Source organism: Spermophilus citellus (assembly GCF_964194105.1).
Source record: "Spermophilus citellus genome assembly, chromosome: 13".
Taxonomy (NCBI): domain Eukaryota; kingdom Metazoa; phylum Chordata; class Mammalia; order Rodentia; family Sciuridae; genus Spermophilus; species Spermophilus citellus.
In genome coordinates, this window is record NC_138193.1 from 25,644,474 (window position 1) to 25,666,344 (window position 21,871).

The window sequence follows — 21,871 nt, forward strand, 5'->3', positions numbered from 1 at the left end:
CTGGGGGCCTCCGTGGCCTTGGATGACTGGCACTGGATGGCGGTCTGCCCTGGTGGCCTGACACACGGGGATTGAAAGGCACTAACACCCAAAGCTGCTCCACTGAGGTGGGGAGCAGAGGGAGCTTCCCTTCCAGAGGAGGACTGGGCATGTTCCCTGGCCAGCACCTCCCGCGGTGAAAGAGCCCAGGGAGGGACGGGGGCTTTGTGCAATAGACCTGCATGTGGTTCCCTGTGGCAGCCCAGGCTCCTGGGAAGACAGAGGCCCCCTCCTCCAGCTCTTATGGCAGCCAAGAGGATTGGAGAGGCTGTGTGGCCGTCCTGGGCACCTCCTCGTTATGGGTATGCCTCTACTGGGTTAAGTCCCCCCCCCCCCCCCGGGTTGTGTCCTCCGGGCCCTCAGATCTGGTGGGCAAGTAGCAAGTAGCCTGACATTGTCCTTGGCCACTCTCATGTAAAGCCATGGTTGGGGCCCGGGTCACCCGGCACTGAGTCTAGGAATAAGGAGATGGCACACGGGAAACCCACACATACGGAAGGCTGAATGCCGGTGAGGAACCTCCCAGTGACGAAGCCGCCAGCCCTGGGGGTGAACCTGTAGGGCTCGAAGCAGGGCAGCGACTTGCCGGACGCCATCAGTGGGGGCCTCCGCCCCTCTAGCTCGATCTGTCCCAGCAGGCATGAGATCTGGGGAAGGAAACCAGGCCGACTCAGGATGGGGCGGGACACCCGGGAAGCTGCCACCTCAAAACACGGCAGCTGAGTCCCCTTTTCCTGACTGAGGTAGACTTCCACATCTGGGCTCACGGAAGGAGTAAAGCTGGGAAGGAAGCCGCCACCAGAATCACTACTGCATATGTGGAGGGTCTGTGGTGCTGGTGGGAAGTGTAGGAAGCAGCAGTGCACTGTGATCCTCACCCTAGGTCCAGGGAACCTCAGGCGATGGAGGTGCTGGCTGAGGGCACGCCCCATGAGGGCGCAGTGCTGGGGCTTCCCCACCGACTGGGCCTTCTGGAGGGCCCTTGGTCACTTCACCCTCCTGCTGCTCACCACTCACCCAGGGACAGGGTGCTGCAAGACCCACTCAAGTTCGGGTTTTTGAAGGGGACTCAGCTTATGATCTGTCAGGAGTGGTGTGTTTGTGTGTGACGAGTCACTGCTCTGCACCTCACTCCTTCAGACTCACCATGTTCTATGTGGAATGTGGAGCCGCCCACTGCCAGCAGCCCGCCCTCTGTGCCCACCTGCATCGTGTTCACGGTTGACCCTTTGGCCCCCGACTGCACCATCATCTGCAGGTTGTTCTCTGGGAACTGCCTGTGCAGGCCAAGAGGCATACACGCCTGTGGAGGGAAGTGGGCGCGTCAGGGCTCCTCCACCTCCTGCCCCATCCCCGGAGTCAGGTGGGCCCTGGAGCGGAGGCCATCTGCTGGAACACGTGCCAGGCACAGGCCACGCCCTGCACAGGGCAGGGGAAGCCTCAGTGGGCTTCCACCCGCATGCTGCCCCCACCTCGGCCCTTGGCCGCCTTACATCCCCAGCCAGGAGTGGCGGGCTCCATTCACTGGTCAAAGAGAAGCAGGAGGAGGTGCCATCAGCTGGTGGCTCTAAAAAGGTACTAGGTGGGCATAAAATCGAGGTGACGCCCTGCTAGGCCGACACAGTCCTCACCACCAGGTAGACCACTAGTGTCATACTGTGTCCACATGAGCACCCAGTGGGCTGGCTCCAAGGCCAGCACATGCTGGCAGACCCACAGGAGGGGACATGGGAAGATGCCAAGGGCACCTGAAACCCAGCCCAACATGGAGGGGCAGAGCCTGGGTGGGAAAAACAGGAAGGACAGGAGGTGGGGACAATAAGCCACCCAAGGCCACTTCTGACAATAAGTCCTCCAGCCCAGCCTTCTCAGTCAGGGAGCTGCGCCTCCTGGCCCTGCTGAAGGCGCCCAGAACACCACCTCTCGTGTGCAGGGGCCCACAGACAAGGCTGGCGTGAGCTGGGGTAGGCCTCGTCTCTTCCTTGCTGCAGGGCCAGGGAGCCGGGCCACAGCCCGACTGCCAGGGGCCTGGTATGGTTTCCTGTGCACAAGCTCCTGCTCCTCATGTCCACTTCCAGGCCAGGCCCCAAGCAGGCTGCCCCACATGCGCCTATAGACACATGTGAGCACTGAGTAGTTGGACCTGGAGCAGGTTTCTCTCTGGCGCTGCCGCACCCTGCACGTCCACCTGCCGCGGCCCACAGGAGAGCCCCCCTTCAGATCCCTTCGATGTCGTCACTCCATAAGAAATACTGCACAAGTCAGTCCCTCTCAACGCCAGTCCAAGGCCTTCCCGGGCCTGCCAGGGAGGCAGGACATGGTCCTGGGCTCTTCAAACAATGGATTCTGCCATCCCACCTCAAATCCTAACCAGTCACCTCTTAAACAGCCATCTGCCCCAAAGAATCCAGAGTGACAACCAAATGAAATTAAAAACAACAACAACAACAAAAAAAAAACAGCATTCAAACAAGTGGGGACAGTCCATACACCTCCAGGCTGACCTTGTTAATCTCATTGCTGTAGCGGTTCACTTCTTCCTTGAACTTCAGATCGATCATGTTAAAATCCCTCTGGTCCTTGCCCAGATGGGCATCCTGCCACTTCCCTCGGACCTCATCACATGACGCAGCTTCTGGCAGGTTTAGTGCAGCCCGGACAGCCTAAAGGAAGTGAGGACATGCGGGGATGCAGTCAGATGAGGAGGTGTGAGTTTCATTCTGCAGGACTCTGGCCCAAGGGCAGGCCATGGCCTCCCAGCCCACTTACCTGGGGCCCACAGTGGGTGGATTCCTCAATGATCCTACGTCTCTTCACATCCGCCTTTGGCCTAACCAAAATGTCTTCCACACCTGTGACATGAAACAGACATGCTCAGGGTGGAGAGCCCAGCCTCTCCTAGCCCGTGAACTGGGGGATGTTCTGGGCCAAGGCCAGACACAGGAGCGCTGGGCACATGGCATCTCAGATCGCCACTATCTCCGACCTTATCATCTTTTTCTCACGAGTGACAAAACAGGCTGAGACCTGAGTCCCCAACTTGTGCTTGTAGATACCCACTCTTGTGCTGTCACCCAGTAAGGGCCTGTTAGATGGACATGAGGGGGTTTGGGATAGGAAGCTAGGTTTAGGGGTAGAGGAAGGGTTGGGAATATCTCCACAAGGGGTCCCAGCAGCCTCATGTCCCGGGCTACCTGTATGGTGACTGTGGTGTGCAGGCACAGAATATCTAGCCTGAGCCAGGCTCCCTCATCCCTGCCACAGCAGCCTCAGGAGGCCAAAGCTGGTGATTTCACTCAGGTCTACCCTAGGGCCCCTGGGCTATAGAGCTGCTCACACCGGTAGAACTCGCTGCCTACTTTACCACATTTTGCCTTCACCTGTAAGTGCAGTAGGACCCCAGAGTCCCCCGGCCAACATCCGAACAGGAAGGCAAACACTGACCACTCAGAACTGGGCTCAGATGTCTGCAAAGTCTGATGTGATGGCCTGAGACCTGGAGGCCTGAGACATGAGACCTGGAGACCCGGTGGCCTGAGACCTGAGGACTTGAAGCATGGAGCCTGGAGACACGAAGCCCGAGACACGAGGGTGTGCAGAGAACCCGAGTGGGTGGGGAGGGACACATACTTCAAGAAGCTGTGACCAGGAGTGGGCCTACTATGGGTTCTCCAGGCCACCTTGCCCAGGCGACAGCTGGCCCATGCATTTAGAGCCCTGTCCCCAATAGGTCTCTAGCATGTGTGGTCACCGCATAGCTGTGTTCTATGCCAAGCCAAGCAGGGCTGCCGGCCTGGCCCTTGGCTGCAGCTTCCACCCAGAGAGCTCTTAATTCTCTGGCCAGCAGACAGTCCCACTTGTGCCAGGCCACTGGATGAAATGGGTTCCAAGGCTTCGCACTGTACCTTCCTAGAGACCCTGGGGCCTCCAGTGTAGTTTCCAATGAGAAGTGGGTGACCAGCCCATCAAAGGAACCAGGACGGGGACGGTGCCTCTCAGCTCAGGCAGACCAGCAATTTGCAATCCTCATTCTGATAGATCAACTGGACGTATGGGCCCAGACACCTGTGCCAGGGTCCTCATTACCACAATGGCCTGAAAACTCACACCAGCCTAAATGTGTGGTGACAGGGATGGCATAATCACCCCACAGGACAGCCCAGCCTCTGAGTTCTGAGGCCTCCGCCAGTTGCAACCACAAATATCTGAGGAAGAAATAATTACACCTATAGGAACAGCCACAGAGGCTTCCAAAGCAGCCTAACAGCTGTTCAGACGGCACTTACGCAGCAGGAGGTATCTGAACTCTGAGACGGTTTCAAGTCTAGGGGAGGATGCACGTAGGTTATATGGAAACACCACTGCACATGAGGAGCATCTGTGGATTTTGCTATGGGGGTCAGCAGCTTGGAATCAATATCCCTCAAATACTGAAAAACAAGTAAACATCCACACTAAAGGAATGACTTGTAGTCACTAGTCATGAGGGTGTGGATTGATAATAGTTGACTCCAAAGGTCATTTTAAAATATATTTGGAGTGGTGGTAGAGAGGGACTAGATTACAGGACAGTATGTAGTAAAGGGTTTCATTTCCTCTGAATATATCTGCACTGGAAAAAAGTCTAGGAAGATACACTTCAAGTTGATACTAATGTGTTTCCTTGCAAATGGAAGCGGGGTGTTGTGTTCCCACCTATGGACATTACACGTTTAAGCTGTTCCATGTGAAACATGTGACTGAAGAGGTGAACTGGTGCTGCGCCGCCCCACTACAGGCTCAGGGCTGGGCCCCTGCAGCAGCCTGTGGAGCACATCTGCACTGAGCAAGCCTAGGAAGCAGAGCGCCTCCCTCTGCCACAGCGGGGCCCACCACGGCATCCCCTGGCCCCCTCAGATTCCACTCCAGAGACAGGATGGCAGTGCAGAGAAACAGCACACCTGTTTCCTGTGTCAGAGCCAACTCCCCACGACAGTGCCTCTTGCTTCCAGGACACACTGGGCTCGGGGTCAGCAGACCCACCTACCCCAGTGGAGTTCCCAGGCACAGGTGACCACTAACAGAAAAGCCCTCAGCGCAAGAAGGGCCGAGGGAGTCCAGGAGGGTGTGAGGGCAGGAAAGGCCCAGCGGAGCAAGCTGCAGGGAGGGCCAGGGCAGAAGTGGCTGATCCGTTGTGGCTATGGGTGGGGGGCCAAGCTCACCCAGGGTGAAGCCTCGGTAGAGCTGCAGGTAGGCGGTGAAGAGCCGGGCCAGGCAGGTGAGGACCCTGCCGCTGGTCTCGCCCCCGTAGACCTCGTGACAGCAGTGCACCAGGCCATAGGCGGAGCTCCCATAGTGCGCCTTGTCCAGCACTCCGCAGAGCAGCTCCCCGTCGCGGATTAGCACCTGTGGGAAGCACCAGGTTGCAGGGACATCTCCACGTGCCCTTCTGACGGCACTAGCCTCCCTCCAGCTGGGTGCCTCTTGGTGACCTGCCTAGAGTCCCTCAGGGAACAGGAGGCAAACACACCAGCAGTTGCTGAAGTTTTCTCCAGGGACCGCACACACACTTTCCAATGTGCTCAGTGTCCCTGCTCTCCCACCCTGTACTGAGGTCAAGTACGTGGAAATGAGAACCAGAGCTGCTACATGGCCACTGGGAGCGGGGCTTAGGTATCCCTCCCTAGCACCTCCCTGGAACCCTTCGGGCAAGAACAAAACCCTTGGAGCATCCTCTCAACCCGAATCTGCACTCTCATGGAGCAGGGCTAAAGGGTTAGAAGCTAATTAAAAGAAAAAGATTCCTAGCACCATGAAGCCCACCGGTGACATGCAGTGGCCATGGGCATGTTCTACTGGCCTGCTCTCTTGAACCAGCATGGGGCACCCAGGTTTCACTGCCCTGGGAGGCCTCTTGACCCTGTCATGAGGCTTGCAGCTGGGGTGTTGGGACCTCAGAGCATTCAACTTTCTTAAGTGGTCTTGAGGGAAACCTGGGCTTTGCATCTCAAGCTTGGCTGGCTCACACCAGAGGGCGCACAATGCAGGCTAGATGGTAGAGACACTCTGGATCCTGCCCAAAGCAATGGTGGACAGCAACTTGGGCACAGCCCTTGGCTCCTGAGGCAGGCGGCAGTCCCATCATGCCTCCACTTCTGTCTCAGCCTTGGGGGCGCCGTCTCCAACCTGCACCGAGGGCGCCCTACCTGGGACTCGCACATGGAGTCAGGGTTAAAGCCAGGAACAGGCCGAGGAGTCTCCTTCACCCAGGCTTTTCCGCTGATTTTTGCCTTTCCGGACAAGTTCAGTGGGATGTAGTCCTTGGGGATTATGTTTATGAGCAGTGTTGACACGACCTGGAGGAAAAGGGGAAGGCTGAGGGTAGAAGAGGAGCTGGCCCTGTAGGCCTGCAACCACAAAGTGCTGCTCTCAGGCAGGCGAGAGGCAGCTCCCCTCCAGGGCACAGGTCACCCCGGACTCGCCCAACGACACATGAGAGGAGATGAAACACCAAGCAGCCCCTGCACTTGAACCAGACTCCCGAGCAGGCCAAAGGAAGAAAGGGGAGAGCAAAGAGTGGAAAGAAAGAAAAGCAAAGAGAGGAAGAAATGAACAAAGAATATTCAGACAACCAGGAGAAAGTCAGTAATATATCATGAACACGGATATACCTTTCAGTAATAAATGAATGTAAGGGGTCTCAATTCTCCAATTTAAAAAGATATATCAGCTAAATGGATTAAAAAAATTCAGGGCTGGGGTTGTGGCTCAGCCATAGAGTTCTTGCTTAGCATGTGCAAGGCCCTGGGTCAATTCTCAGAACCACATAAAAATAAATAAATAAAATAAAGGTAGTGGGTCTAATTACAACTAAAAAATAAATATTAAAAAAATTCAAGACTCAAGACATATATAGATTGAAAAAGAATAGAAAATGATATTCCAAGCAAACAGAATCTGAAAACAAACAGGTATAATTATACTTATATCTGATAAAAGAGACTTTAAGACAAAATTAGAAGAGACAAACAGTTGCTATACATTGTTCAAGTGAACAATTAATCCAGAAGATACAATTATAGTTTGTATGAACTGAATGTTGGACACCCAGTTTTATAAACAAACACAAAGAGACCTAATAGATAAAGGCCCCAACACTGCAATTGCAGTGACTTCAACACCCCACTCTTACCAGGCAAAACCAAGAAAACAACAGAATAAGCAGAGTTAAATTACACTCTAGATCAAGTGGATTTAACAGACATCGACAGACTACCTCATCTGACAGCTGCAGAATTCACATGATCTCTGTCAGCACATGGGGCTCCGTCCAGAATAGACCACATATTAGTTCAGAAAGCAAGTCTTACCAAATTCAAAGAAACTGAAAGCACACGCCGCATCTTCTCTGATCACAATGGAATAAAATGAGAAATCAACAGCAAGAAAAATTCAGAAATCATACAAACACGTGGAGACTGATCAACATACTTTTGAACAAACAGAGGATCACTGAAGAAGTCAAAGGGGAAATTTAAAAATCCCTTGGATCAAATGAAAATGAAAGTACAACATACCAAAACCTATGGGATAGCGCAAAAAGCAAAACTAAGAAGTTTAAAGCAAGAAAAAAAAAAAAAAAGAGAGAGAGAGATAGATCTCAAATAAATAACCTAATGATGCTACATCTTCAAGGTCTTCGAAAAACAAGAATGAACCAACCCTGAATCAGTAGAAGAAATAATGACAATCAGAACAAAAATAGTGAAACAGAAGCTAAAAACAAAACCAAAAACCAACAACAATGACAAAAGCATAAATGAAACAAAGAGTTGGTTCTCTGGAAAGATGAAACTGACAAGCCTTTAGCTAAAGTAACCAAAACAAAGATCCAAGAAGTAAAATTAGAGATGTCAAAGGAGACACTATACCACAGAAATTCAAGATATATTGAAAAATAAGTGCAAATAAATTGGAAAAATCTAGAAGAAATGAACAAATTTCTGTACATGTAGGACCTATGAAATTGAACCAAGAGAGTATTAAAAACGCTTAGGAAGGGCCGTGGCTGTGGCCCAGTGGTGAGTGTTTGCCTGGCACGTGTGGGGCACTGGGTTCAAGCCTCAGCACCATGTAAATAATCAATCAAAATAAAGATATTATGTCTATCTACAACTAAAAACTATCTCTAAAAACCAACCAAACAAAAAAACCTAAGTAGATCAATAACAAATAATGAGACTGAATCAAAATAAAAAGTCTCTCAACAAAGAAAAGCCCAGGACCAGACCAGACAGCTTCTCTGCTGAATTTTAGCAAGTGTTTTGTTTTGTTTTGAGGAAATAAAACAAAAAGGGAATGAACCAGGGACTGGGATTGTGGTTCAGTGGCAGGATGCTGGCCTAGCATGTGTGAGATACTGGGTGCAATCCTCAACACCACATAAAAATAAAATAAAGGTATTGTGTCCACCTACAACTAAAAAATAAATATTAAAAAAAAGAAAAAAGGGAAGGAACCAAGCTCACTCCATTACCCTGCTATTGAAACCAGACAAGGACATGAAAAATGAAAACTATACACAAATATCCCTGATGAACACAGACTCAAAAATCCTCAATACAATACATGCAAATTGGATTCAAGTGCACATTCAAAAGATCACATACCATGATGAAGTTGGTTTCATTCCAGGGATGCAAGGATTTTTAGGACTCAACATACAGAAATCAATAAATGTAACAGAGAACATTAAAAAAAAATCAAGGACAAAAATCACATGTTTATCAAAAAAAAAAAAAAAAAAAAAGATGCAAAGAAATCACCTGGTAAAATTCATCATCCTCTATGACAAAGTTAGTAAGCAAGGTCATAGCTCCACGTGAGAAAGGCCATGGAGGACAAGTGCAGACAGCACAGTGAAGGGGAAGCAGCCTTTCCCCCAAGCTCAGGAGCAAGGCCAGGCTCCACTCTGACCTGTCTTACTCGGCCAGAGCAATGAGTCAAGGCAGGGAAATAAAAGGTATTAAACAGGAAAAGAAGGAGTCAAGGCTCCCCTCTCTGCAGATAGGACTCTACACATAGAGAACCCTAAAAACTCTACCACTACTAAAACTGATAAGTTCAATAGAGTAGCAGGATGTAAAATCAACATACAAAATTCAGTAGCTTATCTCTATGCCAGTAATGAATTCACTGAGAAAGGAATCAAGAAAAGTAATCCCATTTGCAAAAGACACACACACACAACTAGCAATAAACCTAAGGATGTGAAAGATCTTTAAAATCAAACTACAAAACACTGAAGAAAGAAACTGAAGACACCAAAAGGTGGAAAAGATTGGGAGAATCACTACTATATAGCTATACTATCCAAAACTACCTGGATTCAAAGCAATCCCCCAATTACCAATAATCCTAATAATACACATGGAAGCCCAAAAGATTCTAGATAGCCAATGCAATCCTGAGCAAAAAGAGCACAGCTGGAGGCATCAAAATCCCTGATTTCAAGACATACCACAAAGCCACAGTTTCAAACACAGCATGCTCTTGGCATAGAAACAGACACACAAACCAATCGAACAGAACAGAGGACCCATAAAGACATCCATGCATTTTCAGCCAACTGATTCTTCACAAAGATGTCAAGTATACACTTGGGAGAAACAACTATCTCATCAACAAATGGTGTTGGGCAAACTGGTTATCCACACTCACTCTCACCCTGTACCGAAGGCAACCTGAATGGATCAAAGACCTTAGGATAGACAGCAGAATACATCAGTCACTAGAATGGCAATATGTAAATCAATGGAAGTGTAACTGATGTGATACAGCAATCGGTATACGGGGTAAAAATGGGAGTTCATAACTCACTTGAATCAAACTGTGAAATATGATATATTAAGAACTATGTAATGTTTTGAACGACCAACAATTAAAAAAAAAAAAAAAAAGACCTTAATGCAGACCTGGAACTCTGAAAACTACTAGGGGAACACGGGGACACTCCAAGACAGCAGCACAGGCCGCGCTGCCTGGGTAGAGCTCCAACAGCACAGGAAATAAAGCAAGAATTGACAAACGAGATCACAGCCAACTGTAAAGCTTCTGCACACAAAAGAAACGATCAAAAAAAAGAGACAGCCTGCAGCACAGGAGGTGGCTGCCAATTATCTGATGAGGGTTTCCATCTAGAATATGCAAAAAAAAAAAAAACCCAAAATATTAAACCACACACACAATCAGCAACAAAACACAAGTAATTCAACCAAAAAATGACCTCAATACATGCTTCTCAAAAGGAATAATACAAATGGCAAATAAATATGTGAAAATGTACTCCATATCTTCAGCCATCAGGGAAAAGCAAACCAAAACTACAATGAGATTCCATTTTACTCTAGTTACGTGGCTATTAACCAACCAATCAAAAATAACAAATGCAGGCGAGGATGCGGTGAGAAAGGAAACCCTTCTTACTAGATTTCACATCCAGCTAGAGCCACGAAGGTAGCGTAGCACAGTGAATGCAGCCGAGACCTGCGGAGCTGCAGGAGTCTAGCACTGACCCACACCACTGCCTGGTGCGTGACCAGGAGACACTGAGGAGCACTGCAGGACTTTTCAACAACAGCCGTCAAACGAACACGGGAGGGAGTGACCCCCCACCCTGCCTCACTCCAGAGCCAGGCATGACAGGTGGACCCATGAGGCTATGGGCGACAGTGCAGGGGCAGGCAAACCGTCCCGCCACAGAGTGCAAGGTCCAAGGACTACGGAATGCTACAGAACCCACCATTAGAACTAGGGGAAAGGTAACCATCAAGTAGGCGCTTCCAATCCATGCATCTAGCAATGGACTGACACCAAAATACATGTTTTACAGCTCTTCCCTGGGCCTGGGGGACAGCTCAGTGGTAGGGTGCATGCTTAGCAAGGAAGAGGACCTTGGTGCAATCTCTAGCACCAAAGAACCCCACACAGACAGACAATAAGCCTTTTACCTACAATAAGACAATGACAGAATAGGGAACAGGCAGAAGACTCTAACAGGCCCTTCACAAAAGATGATATCCAAATGGCCACTAAGCACGTGGAGAAACGAGAAGATGTCACTATGTCCCCATCCAGATGGCTAATCCAGTAGGCCCCAACCCCCAAGCCCCACCCAGCAGTAAAGCCGAGTTCTGCTGAGGATGGGGCAGCCAGAAGCTTCGTGCCCTGCTGGTGAGTGTCTCTCTGAAGCACTTTGGAAAAGTGAGATGGCCTCTGACCCGGCAGCTGTGTTCCCTGGTGTCTGCCTCTGAATGACACTTACCAACAAGACATGTGCTGGGGTTTCCGAGTAGCCCTGTGTGAAAGGCCAGCTGAAGATGGCCAGATACCCACCCACCCAAGGAAGATGGACAAATGCAGGTGACAAATGTACATGTGGGACACTACAAAGCAAGGATGACGACAGCCCACTGTGTGTGACCACACGAGTGGCGTGGGTGGCTCAGAGGGAGGACCAGCCATGCAACTCCACTCGCATGAGGTTCCAAACGCGGCCCCAGCTGCGCAGGGGCTAGAAGAAGGCTGGGGCTGGCCTGGGTGCTGGACACTTCCTCTGTGCCCTTCACGCAGCTGCCTGCTGGGAGCTGCGGAGACCTGCAGATGCTCTTTCTTCCTTCCTTCCTTTTTTGGCACTGGGAACTGAACCCAGTGCTCTGCCACCGAGCCACACCTACAGTCCTGTCCATTTGTTTGAGGCAGATTGCACAGGCTGTCTTGAACCTGGGACCTTCCTGCCTCAGCTTCCCCAACAACTGATTACAGGGCTGCAGGCCACCACACCCACAAACGGGGCTGCAGAATAAACTCAGCTCTCCCTTCCTGACTTCAAGCCGGCCTTCTCTGCAGAACCCTTGGCCCCTGAAGGAATCCTTACCATGCAAGTGTTCCTGCCTTTCTCACCCACCTGCAAAGAAACAGCCCGACATCCTCCTGGTGGGGGAGGCACTGAAACAAGCATGAGTCTGTGTTCTAATTTTGTTTGTTTCAAGTAACCATCACAACCCAGAAATATTAAAAAAGAGAGAGAAGCTGTCCCTGATCCCCCAAGGCAGCCTGCTGGGCTCTTCTTCCCACAACGCTTTCCCTGTGTGCCCGTGCAGGCTGAGCAGGTGCCGAGAGCCCTGCGGCACCACCCACAGCACTCAGAATTGCCTTCCTAGCAGCTGGCACCACAGCAGGGGGTGTGCATACCTGGCAGCTCTGGTGCTGGGCAAGCTGGCTTTCTGCTTCTCCCAAGCAGCCTGCCCACAGCCCGATGCCGTCTCAGGCTAGACTCCCAGTCACAAGGAAGGAATCATCTGTGGGTTTGGCTATATATTCCCTGTCCGCTGTTTGGTTCTATTTTGAACACACTACTTAATTTTTAAACAAAATACTATTAAATTCAAGACAATAATTACATAGAAATCCACTGACTTCCAAGATAATTCGATGGCTTATAAAATAAAGACAAATAAATAGGAATAATAGAGGGACAAACACAAATGGCAAACTAAGCCAGGAGTTGCAAACCATGGCCTCCAGGCCAGATGTGACCCACTGCACTCCCTGCTTCTGCAAATGAAGCTAAGCTGGGTCATGGCCATGTCCTTCCATTTCCACACTGTTCTCGGCTGCTTTCCTGTTACAGTGGCAGACCTGAGTAGCTGCAGCCCAGAAGATGGCCAGCAAAGCCAAAAATAAGTATTTCTTGGTCCTTACAGAAAACACTTACTAATCCCTGAGAATGCTGATCTGTACAAAAATTTCAAACTGCAAAATTCCCCATCCAATCTGCTAAATCAACCTCTATGACTGGTCAGGACAGAGCATGTGACCTGATTTAGCCTCCCTCAGAACTAGCAGCAGCATGAATATGCACCGGTTTTCAAGACACTGGACACCAGGCGAGGAAGCAAACGGTCAACAGGGACACAGCAAACCACCTACCAGACAGACCATTTTCAACCCCTAACACAAGTCTCAATAAATTTAAAAGAATTCAAATCATCACAGGTATGGTCTCTGGCCACAAAGCAATCAAACTGGAACTCAGTATTGAGATACTGGGAAAATCCTTAAATATCTGAAAACAAAATATGGTACTTAAAAATAATTCACGGTCAAAAAAATCAAAAGGGAAATTAGAAAGTATTCTGAAGTGGACAAAGGTTTTAATATACCACGAGTTGTGAAATGCCTCTTAAGCAGAATATAAGTAGGAAACTTACTCACAAAATGTCTATATTTAAAAAAAAGATCTTAAAATCACTGACTTCAGTTTCAATCTGAAATAACTAGAAAAGGAGTAGAAACCCAAAGCCAAAATGAAAGTTAATAAAGATCAGAGAGAAATCAGTGAACCAGAAAACAGAAGGCCAGAGATGTCAGTGGAACTAAAAACTGGTTCTTCTAAAACAATATAACTGATAAACCCTAGACAGACACATCAGGAACTGAGAAAGACACACCACCAATGTCAGAGTGAGAGAGATGGAAAAGAATGACAAAGAAACACCATGGACAACCTCATGCCGTGAGTTCAACGACTCAGACGGAGCACACAAATCCTTGAAAGCTTACTCAAGAAGAAACAGAAGCCCAAATAGCCACATATCTGTCCTGGTCAAGTCTGTGCTGCTGCAACACACCACAGGCAGGGGATTCATAAGGAACAGGAATGGATTTCCTTCCAGTTCTGGAGGTTGGGGAGAAGGCACATGCAGCCCAAACTCATCCTTTATAAAGACTGACTCCCATTGTTGGGTAGGAGGTGGGACAAGGGGAGGAGGCTCCTAGCTCTACCCAGAACCCTCCCAACAATCCACCTGAAGCCCCTTCCTGGGGTTAAAGTGAGGAAGTCAGATGACCAGAAGGGGACTTGACCTCTAGTCTTGGGCTTGCACAACAGCCCAAGGGACTGTCCAAGGGTTAACTTACTGCTAGTTAATGTATTATTAGCATTGCAGTTGGCTATCCTTCTGTGCCATTTTCTACAGGAAAAAGGAACTTATGCTGGGGTAGCAGAAATTACATAAAATTTAGCTGTCAATCAAGCTGCCAATCAACCCCAAGTGCACCAAGGGAAGCAGGTGGGGGGCAGTAGTACAGCCCAATAAAAGCGAACTCCACTGTGCAGGTGGGTGCTTGAGCCACTTCACAGCTCCACCCACTCTGCTCTCGCAGTGTTACCTTTATCTCTGGTAAACCTCTGCCCTGCCTGCCAGTCTCTGGCACCTTGCACGATTCTTTGCTCTGGATGTCAAGAAGCTGGACCTGAGCCCCTGGAGACCCCGCTCTGGTGCCAGTGACCCCACAACAGCAGCCAGAATCCATTCAGGAGAGCAGCCCCCGTGGCCCCGTGGGCTCATGGCTGTTCCGTGGTGCTGCAGACAAAGCCAGGGCCTCTCTCACACAGGCCAGGCAGGCGCCCACCATTGACGGACCCCAGGTCCCGCTTCCTGATCAGGAGTCCAATTCCCTATACATGAACTTTTGCAGAAGTGTTCAAAACAGCAATCTATTAAAGAAACAGGAATTCAATAAAACATCCTTCCCACACCTAAGTCAAACAAACTTCTTTTCTTTTTAAAGTTAAGATCATCATACAAAGAAGCTCTAGGGCCAGATGCTGACGCCGGTGATTTTCAACAAGCATTTAAGGAAGAAATGACATCAATTTTACACAAATTCTTACAGAAAACGGAAGAGGGAACACATCCCTTATTCTCTGATACCCGACTCCAGATACCAAAACAGCACACTTAATAACAGACACTATTCTACGACACCTAATACCGTGACTCCACAACCAGACAAAGATATAAGACGACTGTTGTCCAATAGCCTCAGGAACAGAGTTGCAAACTCCATGCTGAACAAAACAGCAGCAAACTGAATATAACAGAATCTCAAACAAGGACCAACAGAAGTGTATCCAGGATGAACCTCACCCACTGAGATCCCCCAGAGAGCAGGAAGGGCGGGAGAGACCACCCTCCTGACCCCTGGTTACAGAGGAGAAGCCAAGGCCCACAGGGGGGAGCAGGAGCTGCCGGGCGGGCGGGCAGCTGAAGGCGGAGGCCAGAGTGGAAAACACACCTCTCACCCTAGTGTCACACACAGTGACTTGGTCACCTCCAGAGAAGTATGGTGTGCTGCTCTGGAGTTGGGAAGTCCGGGATGAGTGTCTTTGGTCTCCCAAGTGTGAGATCACCACCTCCCTCCTGCAGACCACCAGCTGCAGGTTGGCCATGAGAGGTGAATCTGGTGAGGCATCTACCGAATTCAGCAAAGCTCTCATCACGTCTAGCAAATGTCACCACTGCTGCCACCAACGTGGCTGTGACCAGCATGTTTGGATTACAGTAGGTCAGAAACAGAGGACAGAAACCACTCAGATCGAGGGATCCCAAACGAACAGACAGACTGATTTAGGGTTTTGGTTTGTTGTGTTTTGCGGCTCTGAGGAAGGAACCCAGGGCCTCCTTCATGCTAGGCAAGCGCTCTACGCTGAGCCACACCCCAGCCTCAGGCGTCTTCCCTGCCTCTGTTCTGGGAAGGTCACCTTTCTCACCCACACCGACTCCTTCCACTTACCTGCTTCCCGGTCCACAGTGGAAAGGGCTTCAGGATGGCAGGAGGAAGAAGCTTCACGCGCCCCGCTTTGTCTGTGAGTCCTTGGTACAGCAACTCCACGTACTGTTCCCGGGTGAAAAAGCAACCTCGAGTGGTCATGTTTGCACCTGAAACCATGTGATCCTGGATCAGCCCTGCCAATGGCTGTCCATCCTGTGAACCAAAACACGAGAAGGACAAGATGGACTCCAAGCCAACTCTAGTTCTTAATCACAGGCTCAGAAGCCACTTTCTAGATAGAAAGAGCCCACCAGTAGCTCCCATAACTCCCTGCTCATGCCCGTACCAGGCTTCCCTAGCCATGACCACTGATGGTTCCTGCTCTGGCCAGTCGGCCACTGTCCTGTGTGAAAACTACTTAGAACTTGTTCAGCTCCCCAGGCCTTCAATGCCTAATACCATCTGGTTCTAGTTACTCCAGCACATTTTTGACATGTATGCATAAATCTGGTCTGGCTGTTGGTAGCTGCAATTTTGTTTTTTATTTTTGGTTTTGTTTTAGTATTTTCACACACTTCTGGCCTGGTTCTCCTACCTATCAATCATCCATTCAACAAGTATTTGCTGAGAGCCTACTGTACACATGGGGGCCCATGGGCCCACTCCATGGACCAAGAAAGACACAAGGAACAGCCAGGTGGGAAGCACACACTGACCAACACGTGTCCCATGGGCATGGGATGCAATCCCAGGACAGTCCATAATGTGGGTGGGTGGAAGGGGGCGCTGCCAGGGGCTAGGGCCCAGGCAGGTCCTGGGTAGGGCCAGAGGGCCTTGCCTGCACAATGTCCAAAGTGCCGCATGTGGCTCAGGGTGGGCCCTGCAGACCACAATCTAACAGAGGGCCAAACAGGGACCTCATCAAGCCCAAAGTCTGGTGGCACAACACTTGAGTGTTTGAGACCCCAGGCCCTGGGTTGCACCTGTCAGGCTCGCGTGCATGACAACAGAAGGCACACTCAAGCCAAAAAGTCACCATGCTCATCAGGAAGAGGCAGCTTTCAGACTTTCCCATGATTACGGGAACTTGAGGAAACCTGACCTTGGCTCTGAAGACCTCTCATCTGATTACTGTTAAGTCATAGCCAATATTATAGCCAAGTTCCTAACAAAGGCAGAACTGCACCTACAGAGAAGCAACAGGAATCTGACTGCACATACCAACTGTCAAGGGATCTAAATAGGACAGGGATAGGTTCTAGAGAACCCAAAAGCCATGATTCCAGATGAGCTGAGAAGGAGCCAAGGGCGCAAGGGTATAAGGCAAGATCAGGGCACATGGTCCTTCCAAAAAGGCTCCGAGTTCCTAGCACAAGTGAAACCTTCGCTCCCGCAACAAAGACAGTCTTGTTGGGCTTTGGGGAAAATCCAGACCAACATTATGCATTTGACTTATCCGAAGTCCTTGGGGGAAGACACAGACTTTCTTTGTTTTTCCTTGTAAAGAACATAATCAGGAGTTACACGTGAGACCATAACTATGGTGCCTTCTCTCAGTGCAGACTCACACATGACTGGAAAATTACTAAAAGGGTCTTCATTACAATAATCACAAGTTCTCAGGAGGAATTCGGATTAAAACTATTGCTTAAGATGTACATGTAATCCCATTTGGGATTATCTGGTGTGTTAGTCAAGCCTGTAATCCCAGCAGTTTGTGAGGCTGAGGTAGAAAGATCACAAGTTCAAGACTAAACAACTGAGAGAGACCCTGTCTCAAAATAAAATTAAAGCTAGATGCAGGGGTGTACACATATAATCCCAGCAACTTGGGAGGCTTAAGCAGGAGGATTTCAAACCAAGGCCAGCCTCAGGAACTTGGTAAGGCACTGTTTCAAAATAAAAAGGGCTGAGAATGTAGCTCAGTGTGAGAGTTTGCCTTACACATGTGAACCTTGGCTTCCTGCCCAGCAGAGGGAAAAAACACCTGATTCAAAACCCAGAAAATTCTCAGCTATCTTGTTCCATGACATCATAGCAAAATGACATTAAAATTAATGTCTCTGGTCAGAATGTTTAGATAACAGAATACTTTGTGTCTTGAATTTGCTAAGGAAAAGTCAGGAAGCTTTGTTTAAAAGCTTTCCACAGAATTTGGCGTGGTGGAGCACGCCTATAATCCCAGCAGCTTGGGAGGCTGAGAAAGGAGAATCAAAGCCAGCCTCAGCAAATTATTGAGATCTTAATCAACTCAGTTGAGAACCTGTCTCAAAATAAAATATAAGAAGGGCCGGGGATGTGGCTCAGTAGTTAAGTGCTCCTGTGTTTAATCCCTGGTACTAAAACCAAACAAAATCCCCACATTTCCAGAGTGTTGACCCTCAAAAAGCACAACGAACAGAAGAGGGCAGTTTAATCTCAGTGAAATGACTGCATTTGCTGGTAAGTGGGTGAAAATGCCCGACAGCAAGCTGTGTGACACAGGCCAGCCTGAGAAAGTCAAGAGCAATGTTCCCCTGTCTGTGGAAGGCAGAGCAACACCAGGGAAAGAGGTGGCAGGAGAAGATGGGGTAACAAAAGACATGGGGCGATCAGGAGAGCAGCAGAATCAGAATGAGAGGGAGGAAGGGCAAGAGGCAGAAACTGGGAACTAAACAACAGCAGCTAATTCCATACAGGTGTGAAGGTACCAGAAGGAATTCCAGCTCTGTGTCTACGCAGAAAATGCCAATCCAGCTGGGCGCCGTGGCACACACCTGTAGTCTCAGTGGCTTAGGAGGCTGAGGGAGGAACATTGAGAGTTCAAAGCCAGCCTCAGCAAAAGGGAGGTGCTGAGCAACTCAGTGAAACCTTGTCTCTAAATACAATAAAAAATAGGGCTGGGGGTGTGGCTCAGCGATTGAGGGCCTGAGTTCAATCCCCAGTTATGCCCCCCCCCCAAAAAAGAAAAAGAAAATGCCAATCAAACATAAATAAGGGAGTGAAAAGAAGATTAACACAGGAAAGGACAGAGAACGGGGAGGAAGGGGAAGGGGGGTGGGGGTTGAAATCAAATTCCTTGAATGTATTACTTTGTCACAATGAACCCAAATACTGTGTATAATTATAATGCTCTTAAAAATAAATAAACGAAGTTTAGTTGTTTTCTTGGGAAAGAAACGGCTGACATGCCCATGAAACTCTACCTGATACACACAGCCAACAATAAAGTACCCTTCCATCTGGTTCTATGATCAGTTAAGGAAGAGAACTTCAAAACGATAAAAGGGAAATTAAGAACACACCAACAAAATACCTGGCACACGTGAGCCCCAAGTTTGATCCTGATATCACAAGAAGAAAAAGACCAGTTTAATCAAATTGACACTTGTCATCTCAGGACCCTGTCACCAAAGACATGCTGCATTTTCATAACCTTGAGCAAAAATAAGGGTTCCACTTCTTGGTATTTATGCTAAAGACTGAATTTTATGGTCAAGCGTCAAAAGGCTTGTTTTCCGACAAAAGTGAATAGAACTCTCAGGCCTAGGATGTGAGCTCACCCACCTGGGCTCCCGTGGCGCACAGGCGACGGGCCCTGTGCTTGGCAGGACATGGGGCGCGGGAGCCTCCTGCTGCTCTGCACCCACTCACTTACATCAGGTGCAGAGCCCCACCTCACTGGCTCAGGACTGCAGAACGCCTCCAGTCCCCACACAGCCAATGGCCACAGGTTGCTCCCCAGCACCTGTTGCTTCCTGGCAGAGTCCCCGGGGGTGAAGTGGCCGTTTTGGAGGGGTCTGCTCCGTGCTCCCACCCACCCCTGCCATGACAGGGGCTAAGCTCATGTGCAGTGGCACACAGGAGCTGGATGGAGCCCTGGCCTCCTCATTGGCTAGCGGGCTTCTCTCTTGGCGCTCCACCTCGTAAGGCTGTGGAGAGGCTTGGCAGGATAACGTGTACCAGGGCCTGTCAGCGATGGGCCGCCTTTGAGCTGCAACCACTGCTGCAGCTGCCCAACTGCGATCACCGACGGGAAAGGACCACAGGGTATTTCCTGTCAGCGCGTCTCTTTCTCCAGCTGCCCAGTGACCGAGTTGGCCCTCAGCACCGTCCTGCCTTCCCCTTTGGCTCCCACGAGATGCCGAAGCGCTGAGGCGGGAGCAGGACTCCTGGACACCTGGGAGGGGCCGCTCCCAGGGGGCATTTGCGGGTAGCCCAGGACCCCTGGGTTGAAGCCTGCCTATGGAGACCTGGGGGCACCCTGCCCGGCCCTGCCCAGCCCGGTGTCCTCAGCCACGCTCCCGGGACTGTGGGAAGGTGGAGCGCAAGGCCGGTGGAACAGCACCTGTGCTTCGAATCCCACGGCCAGTCCTGCCAATCTCCCCACAACCCAAGTCAATGACGCACAACTGGGAATTGTTGCGCCTGGCAGGGCCTCGCACCTCTGCGCAGGTGGAACACCCTACCTGTTCTGTATCCCTGCCCAGCTCCGGTTCCTCCCTAAACACTCCCGACCCTGGAGCAGGTTGGCCAGTGGCCCAGGCAAGGCTGCCTCCTTCCTGGTCTGTAGGGACAGCTGTGACCCCATGGGCTGCCCCTGACGTGAAGCAAGAGATTCAAGGAGAGGACGCCCTCAAGTGCTGCAAGGGTCAAATCGCCTCCTAAAACCCGGGCGAGACACAACCCAGAGGACCAGAGAGCCATGGAATCCAAACCCAAATCAGCACCAGATAAGCCCTGCTGTGCAGCTGCTGAGCTGGCTTCCTAGGACGGCCCGATGACGACGTCAGAAAGCTCAGCTGCTCTCCTACCGAGGCCCTTCCCTACCTGTAGGCCACTGCAGGGCTGAACACCCACCCAGAGGGACCCAGCCCTCTATCTCGTGGGCCCTGCCCTGGAGTGGCCCAAGGGGCCCAGTACAGAGTGCCCCATTCTGCTGGCATTGCCTGTGGAGGCTGTGGGGCCAGGCCTACCTTGGGAACGAGGTACTGCTGGTCAGTGCAGGCCAGCACGCGGGCCTCAGCCCGGCCAAGCTCGCTCTGGGGGAAGTGGGCGTTCATCTCGTCGCCATCGAAGTCAGCATTGTAGGCCTTGCAGTTGGCGTAGTGCAGCCGCAGGACCTTCTCCCCCGGCAGGACACGGGCGTGGTGGGCCTGGATGGAGGGCCTGTGCAGGGTGGGCTGTCGGTTCAGCAAGAGGATGTCCCCATTCTTCACGTGCCGGCACACCTGGTGTAAGGCAGACAGCAGGTTGGCCAGGGGAAGTCAGTGTCCCTGCCCCTCAGGGGTCACCTGACCTCGGATGAGTGGGCTCTACCTGCCATAGGCTCCAGCCAACTAAATACAAAGCCCTAGAAATCTGAGAAACGCTCTGGCTCCTGGCCCTGGCCCTGCAGAGCCCACGTTGGTTCTGTGCTCACAGGCCCCAGGAGCAGGTGAGGCCACAGTCTGTCTGATAACTGCCACTTCTTCAGGGACATGCAGCCTTTCCAGGGTCCTGCATTCCCGAGAGCTCATCTTGAGAGTCATGGACATGAGTCCTGAAGGCCGAGGGCCTGTGTGGAGCCAAGGAACCCCCAGGTCTGAACGAACCTGCGGTCCTTTCACCCCTCAGTCATGTAACGTGTGATTCTAATGTGGTCCCTTCCACGTTTTAGAAGCAATGAGCTGACTTCACACAGCACAGCCAGGGCAGGAAGACAGGAGTCTGACTCCCAGGCGCATGCCCCCTGCACACGTTTTCTGCATTTGAAAAATCAGTAAAATGCCAGGCGTGGTAGCTCCGGCAGTCCCAGCCAGCTGGGAGGCAAGATGGGAGGGCCACTTGAACTCACGAGTTTAAGACCCCTCTGGGCAACAAAGCGAGGCCCTGCCTCCAAACAAACAAACAAAAAAAAAACAAAAGGTATAAACTGCCTCAGTTGTGTGGGGACGCTGTTTGAAAATAACGATCAGACCATTTGAACCACATTTCCTCGGAGCCTTGCTGAGCAGAAACAGCGCCAGACTGAGCTGCAGACTCCATGCACATGGCAGCGCTCACAGCAGCAAGACTCAGAGTGCTGGGAGCCTGAGGAGGGGCAGGACATCATAGGGTGCATACGCACAGACTTTGACACACCAGCCTGTAAATGGCGACAGGGACGTATGGCAGCCAGACCAAAGACCCAGGCGGACAGGAGCAGCAGGACAGAACAATCCACACCTGCCTCCTGGCTCACCTGGGCACACAGGAAGGATGAGGGCGTAGGTCA

At 50.6% G+C, this 21,871-nt stretch overlaps 1 protein-coding gene across 2 annotated transcripts in view; it reads right to left on the reverse strand.

The window, feature by feature from the left end:
• The window catches only part of POLR1A (RNA polymerase I subunit A), a 57,169-nt gene that overhangs the window by 14,118 nt on the left and 21,180 nt on the right, over positions 1-21,871 (reverse strand). For both annotated transcript variants that reach the window (XM_081265013.1, XM_081265014.1), the window contains 8 exons: positions 20,592-20,846; positions 15,658-15,849; positions 6,225-6,374; positions 5,241-5,424; positions 2,809-2,891; positions 2,544-2,702; positions 1,244-1,342; positions 534-686 (listed from right to left, as the gene is read on the reverse strand). In XM_081265013.1, coding sequence (XP_081121139.1) covers positions 534-686; positions 1,244-1,342; positions 2,544-2,702; positions 2,809-2,891; positions 5,241-5,424; positions 6,225-6,374; positions 15,658-15,849; positions 20,592-20,846 — 1,275 coding nt within the window. The remainder of the gene's footprint in view (positions 1-533; positions 687-1,243; positions 1,343-2,543; positions 2,703-2,808; positions 2,892-5,240; positions 5,425-6,224; positions 6,375-15,657; positions 15,850-20,591; positions 20,847-21,871) is intronic.